This window comes from Tursiops truncatus, chromosome 7 (genome assembly GCF_011762595.2).
Source record: "Tursiops truncatus isolate mTurTru1 chromosome 7, mTurTru1.mat.Y, whole genome shotgun sequence".
In the NCBI taxonomy this organism is placed as follows: Eukaryota; Metazoa; Chordata; class Mammalia; order Artiodactyla; family Delphinidae; genus Tursiops; species Tursiops truncatus.
Genome location: NC_047040.1, coordinates 39,080,196 through 39,092,821, shown reverse-complemented (window position 1 = coordinate 39,092,821; position 12,626 = coordinate 39,080,196). Strand labels below are relative to the sequence as shown.

Here is a 12,626-nt window from a genome sequence, read left to right as displayed (position 1 = left end):
ACCATGAGTAAGTTGCTTAACTTTTCTGTGCTTCAGTTATTACAAAATGGTTCAAAAAGATTACCTCCCTCAGAAAGCTTTTGTGAGAATCAATGAGATAATATACATTGAGTGCCTTGCATATAAGCACGCAATAAATGTTAACTGTTATAAAATGTTTTGACTTTTTTCTGGAACATAATCAGACTCTAGCAATTAATTTTTGCAAATGGTATCACTATCTAAGAGCAATGATTTTAGTCTTAAAAACATTTTCAGTGGACACACTATGGTTCTGGGTATTGAGTTCTAATCTCAGCTCTGCCGTTCACTCTTTTTTTTAAAAAAATAATTTTTATTGGAGTATAGTTGATTAACAATGTTGTGTTAGTTTCAGGTGTACAGCAAAGAAAATCAGTTATTAACTCTTATATAACCTAAGTCACTTAACATTTTGGTTCTCCATTTTCTCACTTATAATGAAGAATGATTTAAATAATCTAGCTCAATATTCTAGTAATCTACAACAGAGCTTACTGACAATTTTCTTCTTTTTGTGGGGTAAAGAGCCAGAAGGTAAATATTTTAGGCTCTGTGGACCAAGAGGCAAGAATGAGGATATTATATAGGTACTTATATAATCATTTAATATATAATCATTTAAAAATGTCAAAACGATTATTAGCTTGTGGGCTGTACAAAAACTGACAATGGTGGACTTGGCCTGCGGTCCACTGTTTGCCAACCACTGACCAGGAAGAAAACAGGGTTGCTGTGTTTGTGCCAGCATGAACATCATTTTTATTTAGAATAATTGAGGATTTGCCCATATTTGTCTGTATTATCCTATACCTGGTTTTCCAAGTCAGCCTTCTTTTGTTTATTTAGTTCGAGTGTGTCCTGAAGCTTGGCCAGCTTGTCCTGAACTTCCCGAAGCACTGACTGCTTCTTTCTGAGACCATCCATGGCAATTTTAAGCTCCCCTTCAGCTGCAGCCAGTTTTATCTTTTTGGGAGCTACTATTTTTGCCACTCTGCCAAAAGTAAAATTGGAAAATTAAATACGTGTTTAATATTCTAGTGTACTTTCTGTCACTGAATTTACTTTTCTAATATCCTTACTATAACTCAAAACACATCTTCATGTATAACCTATACTGATTTCTATATTTTATATTTCATTTAGGAATCAGTCAAATCTGATCTCAGCACATAAAACATGACTATTAAAATAGATATCAGATACACATAATGTTTTCAAATAAGTAATTTTTTTACCCAAAATAAAATATTCAGTTGTCACCAATGTCAATTTCGGTGATTTTGGAAAAGGAGAATAAGCATATACATGTAAAATAGAGCAGTGTTTGTGGAAACTAGCCTAATTCGTTAAGGCTTAATTATGATGAGAAGAAGGGTATTTTATTCACATCATTTTACTCTTTCATTTTTAAAAAATTTTTATTATTTTAAATAATTAAATGGATTAATCTAACTATTTTATTTTCATCTCAAAATAGTTAAAATGATTTTCTGTGTGTCCACCCACTTCCTCAGTTCCCCAACTCTTTTTTTTTCTCTTCCAGTTTTATTAAATACATCTAAGAATGACACTCCTGTCTTTATATTGTACTTTTCTCAAATTTCAGAATATATCCCTAACTAAAACCAGCTATCTTATAAATATGTATGTTGGTAATAAAAGGGATTATTAGGAAAAAGGATGGATCTAAATTCTCTTTTATCTGGAAAATGGAATTAAGTCATGTTATATTTCTAAATAAATGATAAAACATTAAATTAAAATTTATCATTAACATAATATATCATGGTCCAAAATATACACAGCCTGTAATATATATGTACAATGATTCAAACTGTTTATGAGTTTGAAAGACATCCAGTAATAGTTCCTGTTTTGAAGAAATAACCAAAATTTTTTACTGTTTTGTATATAAGTATTTCTCATACAATCATCAAAAAAGGCTGTTTGTCTAAACAAAGAATAAATGTTAAGGGTGGTTTTCAAAATGTGGTCCAAGACATGTCCCCTCCCCTTCAGGGACTCCAAGAGGTCCTCCTTGTGCAACTAAACATCTGAGTGAGGCTGCATTTTCCTCATATACTTCAATCAAAACAATATATCCCACAACAGATTGAATGAAGAAGCAGATCTGAGAGTCCAGCTGTCTTTTAAAGCACACAGTAAAGAGATGTGCAAAAATATGAAACACCACCACTTTTCTCACAACTTTTTTTGAAAATGTGGATTAAAAAAAAGTTACTTATGTAAACATGTGGAGTTTTTTATTGCTATTTAAAAATGAATATTTTTAAAAATTCTCAGTTTTAATTTCTAATATGGTAGATAAAAAAGGTTTTGGGGTCTGCAATAATTTTTAAGAATATAAAGGGTTCCTGAGTCCAAAAAGTTGAAGTATCATTGTATTATACTATTTAGTTGGTATAGTCTTGCCTCCAGTAAATATGTCATATAACAGGCATTAGACAGGATTTTCTGAGGACCCTCTCACCTATGTAGCTCTTTATATTATTTAAATGGCCAAACCTGAAAATAAAACACACCAGTTCATTTTCTTTTTGTTAGTACTTACTTGTCATACGAATCCATTGCTATGACCCATTTGCACAGACCTTCGGCTGCTGTGGAAGCATTTCTAATCTTTTCTGGAACAAAATCTGGATTTGGAATATAATTTTTTCTTATGATGTTCATGTAAGCTGGAGGAATATTGTCCTTGTCATATTCATGAAGTGACTGTAGAAATCGAATGTCACCAAGAAGTCTTTTGGCGGGACCCCAGAAATCCTCAATTTTTTTCCCTGAACCCGTTGGGTCAGGGATTTTGTCAGCTTTGATGCCTTTCAAGATGCATACAGCTTCCATAACAAGCTTGACACCAGCGGGAGGACTCTTCATGGATTTTATCACTGTAATGTCCTTGAAATAATAACATGCTATTATTAAAAAAGAATTGTTTACATATGACTTGTAATCGGTTCCTATTTTCAAACTAAGCCATAAGATAGAAACTCACCGTTCATTGGGTAGAAATGGTGAAAGTGATAGAATTGTGTCAAGAAGTGTTGAGAAGTTTATCCCAAAGGAAAAGTTACAGACAAAAAAGAGGAACGGGAAGATACCCTATATGAGATTACTTATGACATGAAATCTACTTCAAAGACACAAGAAAGAGAGTTTTGGCTGTCACAAAGTAAGAGTTTTGTTGCTTCTGAAAAGCTATAAATGTCATAGATGCAAACAGAAAAACACAGAGAAATTATACATATGAGTGTCTCCTATAAACCAACTATATATAGTTAGCTCTTATAAACATTTTCCTTTATATTCCTCTATATCTTTTTCATATGTATACGCTATAAACCAGTGTATATGCTGTATTTTAACCAACGGAATCATAGTATACTTAACATACACGCTGTTTTAAAATCTGTCCTATTTCAATCACAATACATAGCGAACATCCGCTCATGCTAGTAAACACATCATTTTTAATGGCTGCATAGATAGCCTTCCAATGCATAGATAAGAACCATAATTCTAATACCCTATTTGTGCCTTTTTCTCTTTTTTACTATTACAATTGCCATATTGAATTAAAGTCTTAATGTCTTTTATTGTTTTAAAGCTTTTGACAAATACTGACAAACTGCCCTCCAGAAAGCAGAAGGGTGCCTGCTGCTTTACTACATACACCCTTAGCAACACTGGTAGGCATTCTGACAGGCCAAAGAAATTTTATTTTGATCTGTATTTCTTTAAATACAAATAAGGAATGATATGTTTATTGACACTTTGTATTCATATGTTTATTGACTATTTGTATTTCCTCCTTTGTGAATTAGTACTTCTTTATACCATTTACTATCTTATCTTAGAGCTTGTTATTGATTTATAAGAGCTTTTCACATAGAAGCATATTAATATCTTGTTTACCATACAGTTGAAAAGTTTTTCCTCAGCGTTTCTAAAGTTCTGTCCATGGTGTTTATATCAAACAAAATGTGTTGGTTTTTAGGTACTAAAATTCAGTACTTTAAAAAATTTTTATTATTTATGAAAAATACAAAAGAGAGCATATACATTATGAACAATATTGCTTACTGTTTTTTTGTTCCTGATTTCTTATACCAAAGAAATCCTAGGTTTTAGTTTACATTCCAAGATTATTAACATCTGACCTACATTTTCAACCATTTTTATAGTAATATAACTATTTATATTTAAATTTCAATCTGAAATCTATTTTGGAGTAAGGTGTGACGAAAGGATCTAACACTTTCTCCCTTACCTCATCCAAAAGTTTTGCCAAGATTCCCAACACTATTTATTTTTTAAAACTCACCTTTATCTTTCTTAATTGAAATGTTCACTTTCACACCTTAATTTTTAATGAATTTCAAAGCTTAGACATGCTATTATAAAATATAACATTATAAGCCATATTATGTATCACAAAAAACAACTGACAAATATTGACATAACACTTTATCATATATACTGTAAGGTATATTCCAATTACAAGTGTCTAAATATGAAATAGGTGCACATAGCATCAAAATATGTACTTGGGTCTTATACCCCTGTTGATTAAAGTTGCTCTGCAAAGTTCCTGAAATAACAGTTGTTGTACGGTTGTTTAGAACATTTGGAAGCTTGCTTCTTTTTCAAAATTGTCTTAGTTATGCATGTACATTTCTTTTTTTCCAGGTGAATGAGGGAATCTTTTTCCCAATTTGAAAATGATTTCAATTGCATTAAATGTGGAGACTAATTTGGAAAAACAGACTAGATTGTAGCACACAATATTAAGTACTTTCTTAAGCTATGATGATGCGTCTCCCAGCAAGCCTGTGGCTGTGCTCTTACCTGTGCAGTGAGAGTGTCAAGGGCAGCTAGAGCTGACTCTAATACGGGCAAGGCCCCTGCCAGGTCAGCATCACATTCATCTTTGATGGCTTTGGCAGCCATAGCTTGTTCATTTGCTACTGTTTCATCAGCTTTCACTACTTTTTCAGTTTTGGCAACTTCTACAGACTCCCTCTCAATGATTATCATCATTTCATCAACCTCTTTGCTAGCAACTTTTAATTGAGGTTGTAGAGCCTCTAACTCGAATTGCATTGTGGCTACTTGAGATGCAGCAGAATCCAGTTTATCCAAACCCACTTCGTACCTCTTTTTCATTTTCATTACTTCACTGAAAGCAAAGATAAAACAAGGTTAGCTGTCAGGCTCTAGCTCCTCCTTCAAGGAAAAAAATTAAGTGTTCTTGAGCTTTTCAGGCTTTTTCAAGGCATAACTAAAGAAGTGGACCTACTGTATAGCACAGGGAACTATATTCAGTATCTTATAAATAACCTATAATGGAAGAGAATCTGAAAAGTTATAAATATATATAACTGAATCGCTTTGCTTAATACCTGAAACTGACACATTGCAAATCAGGTATACTTCAACTTAAAAAAAGTGGTTTGAAAGTTTTTCACATATATTAACAATTTTGTGAAAAATATAAACTCTAGAACTTTAGATTGTGTGCAATTAAAAGTAGACAGTATGTCTTGGGATTTTTTATATTTCCAGTACCTGACACAATATCTAGGCATATAACAAATTCAAAAGATAAATACACTAAGTATAAGGCAAGGAACCTCCTCATACCGAGATGAATGATGTGCCTCTACAATTAGTCACCTTGGGAAGTTTATTCCAACAACATTATTGCTCCTTAAAATCTTTTTATAATCAGTTATTTTAAATAGACTTCAGTGCCCAAAATACATTATTTTGAATGCTGCCAAATGTGGCATATAATTTTAAGATGTGTTAAGTATCTTGAAATAGGAATTTTTTAATTTAAGATAAAAGTGGCCAATAGAGAATAAAGCTCAACACTTTTTTGGTGCAAAATTATTATAAGGTAATAATAATTGATTCAAAATAATGTTTTATATATATATATATATATATATATATATATATATATATATTTTTTTTTTGGTGGTACATGGGCCTGTCACTGTTGTGGCCTCTCCCGTTGTGGAGCACAGGCTCCGGACGCGCAGGCTCAGTGGCCATGGCCCACAGGCCTAACCACTCTGCGGCATGTGGGATATTCCCGGACCGGGGCACGAACCCGTGTCCCCTGCATCGGCAGGCGGACTCTCAACCACTGCGCCACCAGGGAAGCCCAAAATAATGTAACATTTTAACATACTTTAAATTTTTATCTGCGTTCATATGTGTTCGAGAGATAATTATACATTATGAGTAGAGAAAACGCTCCTTTATAATTTGTTTCATTTTAAATATTTGAGATGCCATAATGTCTCAAAATAAAAGGTGACACATTTTAGAAATTCTCTTCAAAATGTTGGTTGGAGTAGGTAACAAACCAACCTGATAACTGTCTAAAGGTGGAAGCGCACTCTTCAACTGAGTGCTTAACTGGCTTGAGCTGGAAAACTGAAAAGGCTGTCATGGGGAAAAAAAAACATTACAAGTCAGGACATGCTATACTTTTGGCATTTGTGATTCCCTCCGAGCAAAACGTGTTACAGCAATGGGAACTGAGGAGACTGGATAGACGATACCATATTATCTGTGAGTTTGGTTTCAGTGGAAGCTTTGTGGAGCAAGCACTGGAAAGGTCTCACTCCTGCCAACATGAAGCAGTTTCAGTGTGGTGGTTCATCCCACATGATTCTTTGCTGGCTAAAACACTGGTTTCTTGGCAGGGAACCTGATAACTTGCTTCGAGGTTACAGTACTACCTGGCTATAAGGAGATCTAAAGATTTTAGCTATTAAAGGAAGAATAACTACAGGGTGGGAATTCTAGTTGAGGTAAAGGAGAACATTTCTAAAAAGAGGAAAGTAGAAAGGCCAACAAGAATATCTAAAAATGCCTAGAAAACTATTACTTTCAAACTTTCTCTAAGTTTGTATATCATTTTTATAATCTTTCTTCCAGTTAGGATGGCCTTAAATACTGTGAGCATATAATCAAACAGAAAGATGAGTGATACCCCCAAATTAATCAGACTCCCCAAGCGGTTTTGATCTCCCTGGATGGGAAAATATGGGGGGAGAAGAGCAAGATTCCATTAGGTTAAAGATCCTAAGATCTGCATGGTAAGAAATAATAAAATGACAGCCAAAGAAATAGTAAAATTCAGCTAAGTTGTGTAGCAGCCTTGGGTGGGACTTGCAGATTTCACTAGGTAGATGGGAAAAATACCATTGGTATGATTCAACACGGGGTGTGTGCCATGATGAATAGGAAAGCTATGACACTCCTGCTGTGGAAGGCATTACAAAAGTCACTATAAATATGGCTAAGGAGTTTCCCAGCAGTATCTAGGTAGCATCTTGGACAATACGAGAAAAGGTACTTCAAAATGCCTGAGATAGTGAGTTAGCCATAGGAAGATTTAGAATGAACTATAGTTAATATGCAAAAACTAAACTTATTATTTTTTTGTCAAGGAATCTGTGCACATTCGGTGTTTTAAGTATTTTTTTAATATTTAGAAGAATTTGGTCTATTAGATGAACAGATCAGCCTTGTACTCCAATATAAGTTATGTAATTGATCAACAGAGCTAATTTGTGCTTTGAAGTAAAAAAATCTCATTAAGTTTTTAGACAATAGTCAAACACTGAAAAGAACTTAAGGCTTACCATATGTATAAGTTTAACTTACTAGATTTTCGAAATTATTTAAGTACCTGGGAAAGTTTAGTTTGATAAATCAGACTTCAAGAGGGAAATAAAAATATTAAAAATTACAAATGCAATATAAAAAATTGCTTAAATTCATATAAGTTTATTGATGTTTGTATTGATGTTTTCAAATAAGAGTTTACTTAAAGAAGGAAAGCTGGTTATGTATATTGAGTGGCTGTCTCTGGGTTTCAGCTGTTCAATACCTAAAGAGAAGGTTTATTTATTATCTAATTACTTATTAAAGAAAAATTACTCCCTAGTGTTGTTTACCCAATAGCATTGTCGAAGTATCCTGGAGCCTTACCACAGCTCTGAGTGGCACACCTTCATTCCTTAAACAAATATGATTATGCATTTATCATGTGCTGGGCAATGCATCTGCACAAAAGAATAAGCCCTGTTCCCTACCCTAAAAGTGTCTGTGGAGTAAATCATTTAATGATGTAACAAAACTCACAGTATATACATATATGAAATAAATCTCTACCACATCATTGCTATGTCATTTTTGTCCACACAAATGTTTTAAAAACCACCATAGCTTACTTTGAAATAAGAAATTTTGTTTTTACCTCCTTTTCTTTTCCAACAACAGTTTGAAGGTAGAAATTAATTCAAGATAAGAGGTAGGAGTCACGTAATTGTATCTTTGAAGTTCAACATAGAAGGATGTCGATAAATCTACAGCAGAAGTGTGAAAGCTTTTACACAACTCAATACAGCCATCTCGTATTTCCTCTGACATTTCAATGTCTTCCAAGAAGCGGGAGGCAACTGCCTGTAGTGCATCTTCAGGCCAGGACTGAATTTAAGATAAATGCTTTAGCACATGATCCAATTTACTGACAGGAGTTTGTTATTACTGCGGTCCTTCATGGATGGTGGAAATGCAGGGAAAACATGAGGGATGGGGTGGGACAGACACTCATGAGGAAATTCCCCCTAGTATTTGACCCCTTATGACAGGGAGCCAGTAACTAATGTGTGCAATATTAACCCTTCATGGTTTGTTCAGGGGTTAGAGAAATTGGGCCTGAGTATTGCAGGAGCAAGGAAGAGAAAAGGAACTAAATTTATAGAATGTCTATCTTTGTGCGCACTCTACTATTATTATCTTGTTTAATTCTCCCAACAATTCTGAGGTAAATGTTACCATCCTTTCCCCTAAACTCCAGAATTAGATCAACAACTACCTCTTTGATTTCTCTTATAACCATCTCAAACTCAACAAGTCTAAAACACGGTTCTTATCTCCCCCAAAATAGTTGCAGTCCTCCCCAACTTAGTCAACATCTCCACCATACACCCAGTTGCTCAAGCTAGTCATCCTGATCCCTCTCCTCTTCCTCAATCCTACATCTATCCCAAAAGCAAGTCCTATGGGCACCATCCCTAAAATAGCTTCCAAATCTTTTCCATTCTTTCTATACCCACAACCATCATTGCAGTTCAACTCTCTGTTACCATCTTCCTGGAATTTTCCAACAGTGTCCTAAGTGGTCTCCCTGCTTCTGAGCTCTATGCAGCTGCCAGAGTGATCTTATCAAAGGCAAATTAGCTCTTTTCACACTCTCAATTTACAATCCTTCAAAGACTTCCCAGCACATTGAAAATAATATCCGGGGCTTCCCTGGTGGCGCAGTGGTTGAGAGTCCGCCTGCCGATGCAGGGGACATGGGTTTGTGCCCTGGTCTGGGAGGATCCCACATGCCGCGGAGCGGCTGGGCCCGTGAGCCATGGCCGCTGAGCCTGCGCGTCCGGAGCCTGTGCTCCGCAACGGGAGAGGCCACAACAGTGAGAGGCCCGCGTACTGCAAAAAAAATTAATAATAATAAAATAAAATCCGAAGCCCAACTTGTAAATCTCTATCTGATCTGGCGCTTCCCACTTTTCTGACCTCAGCTCTACGACTTCCCCCTCAGTTACTGTGCCCCTGTCACCCTGATTTTCTCTCACGCCGTTCATTCCTTCTATGTAGCTCCTTGTCTTCACTAATTTATTCTCTTACCAGATCCTCTCAAAACTGGCACTTTTTGTCCTTCATCTTTCCTCGTAAAGGTCACTGATTCAGAAAACCTACATGCTACCCTGTATGATGAATTATTTTCCACTAATTTGCAAGTAAGTAAGCAAACTCAAGGAAAGCAGAAGCCTAGTCTGTTTCATTTTCCTATTCACCTCCAGCTTTAGGATAAGACCTGCTACAAAGCAAGAGTTCAATAAATATGTTTTTCGTGAAATAATTAATCTTAGCAGGAAATGGAGGAACAAAGGGGCTATGTAAATTCCCCAAGGTCAAAAATTCTTATGTGTTAGATCTCACTTACAGGATCTCTGCCACAGCTTGCAAACTTCCTACCCCACCCCCTTGTCTGCTCTGCACTTCCTGATACTGAAATTTACTAGAAAAAGTGGTCTCTGGGGCTTTCTTCTTTTTGATGTCCTGTTGGGTTTGCTAATGGAAAGAGGCTGGAAAAAAAAAAAGAGGTAGAGGCATTTCTACCCTTCTTCCTTTCTAGCAGAAGCTGAGCTCTAGGTTTTGGGTTCCTGTTCCTATCAGACATTCCTATTTCCACAGCTCCAAGTTCCAGTAACACTTCTTCCCCCCATTCCCTTTTTTACCCAACTGTAGTAACATCTTCTTGCTACACTCCACCAGTTCCTGCCTGACCATCCCTCTCAAGTTCCTTTAATCCTGCCTACACCTCTATGAACAGTCCCCTCATTCAACTTTCCTCAGTGAGGCCTTCCAGGGTGCTCTCTGCTCCCTGTCAGGAAGCTGACTGATACACAACTTTATCCTAAAACTTTCTACAATAAATTGATGTCAATGACTATATGCACTGGCAATAAGAAGTTATTCTATTATAATGATTTCTGAATTATAATTTCATAAAATACATTATTATTGATCAGAAAATTCTGCTAAGCTACAATTTGGTGGGGGGCTCTAAAATAAGTCATGCTCATGATGGAGATTCAATATTTCTAGAAGTCTATATAAATTTACATGACAATACCTGAAACCAGTCAATGGTACAGCAGTTAACAAGAGCAGGGAACTTTCTAAGATGAATCCGAAATGCATCTCCAATGGGGCTCATGGCAAGGACAACATGCAGTTGGTTGCGGCAGCGATCGATAAACATGTTGAAAAGAGCTATGGGGCTTCCATCAGTTTGTTTGGTTTTATCCCGTTGGCGATCTAAATGACGCATCTTATCACATATCTCCTGCTTCTCATCCAAAGCAAAGAGATTCGGAACCTCCCCAGCATTTAGTAGATTGTTGACATCTTCTAGAAATGACTCCTTTTTAATCTGAGTATCTGTAAACAGGAAGACACCCTGCATCTCCCCTTCTGCACATTTCCTTAAGATCACTTTTAAGTCTTCATGCCACTCAGAATTATCGTAGCCCTTGGTGATTTCAACCTGGAAAACTGAAGAATCAGCCATGTGGGCAGCTAATCTGGTGACAGACTGCCTTCCACTCCCTCCGACGCCAACCAGAAGAGCATGGCTGCGAGGCTGCTTCAGGATCCTGGAAATTCGGCTGATGTGCTCTATGGCAAATCGGAATAAGACAAGGTTCAGGGTTTTTTTGCTCATATTGTTGTATTCTTCTAGGTGAGCTTCTACTATCACCCGGAGAGCATCTACATCTGCAACTTCTCTGTAGTTGGTATCCTCTCTCTTGGGATCATGGAAATCACAAAACATTAAGCTGTGTAGGTCATCTTCTTCCACCACTCCATCATTATCAAAATCCAAACTTTGAAAAAGCTCATGAAAATTTTCATGCATACAGTTTTTCAAGATTTCTTGAATGTAGTTGATCAGCCAACTTCTGTCTGCATTATCCACAAGGCGATCGTAATACACTCTAAGCACCTGTGTAATAATTAAAAAGCAGCTTTAAGAACTGACTCTTCTATTTTTTTAGTTTCATTTCTGTGCTCATCTCAAGTAATATAAAAGGTGCTCTCAAGAAATTTCTATGGGTTTTATTAAAGGTATATCCAAATGAGGACTGGCTCATAATAATATTCACTTTAAATATTAATTTTAACCGTATATATTTGGAATAATACATAGTTACACTGTTGTCAATAAATAAAGGTAAATTGGGGGAACTGAAGTAGATTATAGATATGCAAAGAGCATTAAAGACTACAGAAGGGAAAAAAAGACTAGAGAAGGTAAGTGACTGCATTTGCTGCTCACTCAGATATAGATAACAGAGCTGGGCACTGGTATCTAGGGTTTTGCAACTCCCTTGAAGTGATCTTTTCCTTTTCTCAGCCAGATAACATCTTGAAAATTGTTGTCAAATCTATCTATCTATCTATCTATCTATATATATATATTTTAATAAAAGTACATTTTCTAGATAAAGAGGGAATGTCTTAGGTGGAGGGCAAATTTGTCTTATTTTTGTTGTAAGTAATTGCAGAGGGCAATCTACTAAAATAAATCTCTGCTTATCTGCACATGTTGTGGGACTGCAAAAAGTAGTTAATCAGGCTTGCTACATAAAATAAGTATTTCCTTAGAGTGGTATGAATGTCCCTTGGTTGCAGTCTGTTTGGGACTGAACTATGTTCCCCCGCATATTCATATGTTGAAGTCCTAACCCCCTTAATGTGACTGTATTTGGAGAAAGGTCCATTAAGAAGATAATTAAGGTTAAATGAGTTCATATGGGTGGAGTCCTAATCCTATCCACTGCTGTCCTTACAAGGAAAGGAAGCAACACCAGAGCTCTCACTCTTTCCCTGCAGACACACAGAAGAAAGGCCATGTGAGGACATAGGGAGGCCCTCTGTGAGCCAGGAAGAGAGCCTTCACCAGAAATCCACACTGACGGCAACTT

General features: G+C 36.0%; 1 protein-coding gene across 1 annotated transcript in view; it reads right to left on the bottom strand.

The window, feature by feature from the left end:
* Window positions 1-12,626, bottom strand: part of DNAH7 (dynein axonemal heavy chain 7) — a 243,722-nt gene that overhangs the window by 88,466 nt on the left and 142,630 nt on the right. Inside the window, exons 40-44 of the mRNA XM_019939243.3 lie at window positions 10,772-11,644; window positions 8,324-8,553; window positions 4,891-5,221; window positions 2,594-2,940; window positions 832-1,012 (exon numbers count right to left, since the gene is read on the bottom strand). Of these exons, the coding sequence (XP_019794802.2) occupies window positions 832-1,012; window positions 2,594-2,940; window positions 4,891-5,221; window positions 8,324-8,553; window positions 10,772-11,644 (1,962 nt within the window). The remainder of the gene's footprint in view (window positions 1-831; window positions 1,013-2,593; window positions 2,941-4,890; window positions 5,222-8,323; window positions 8,554-10,771; window positions 11,645-12,626) is intronic.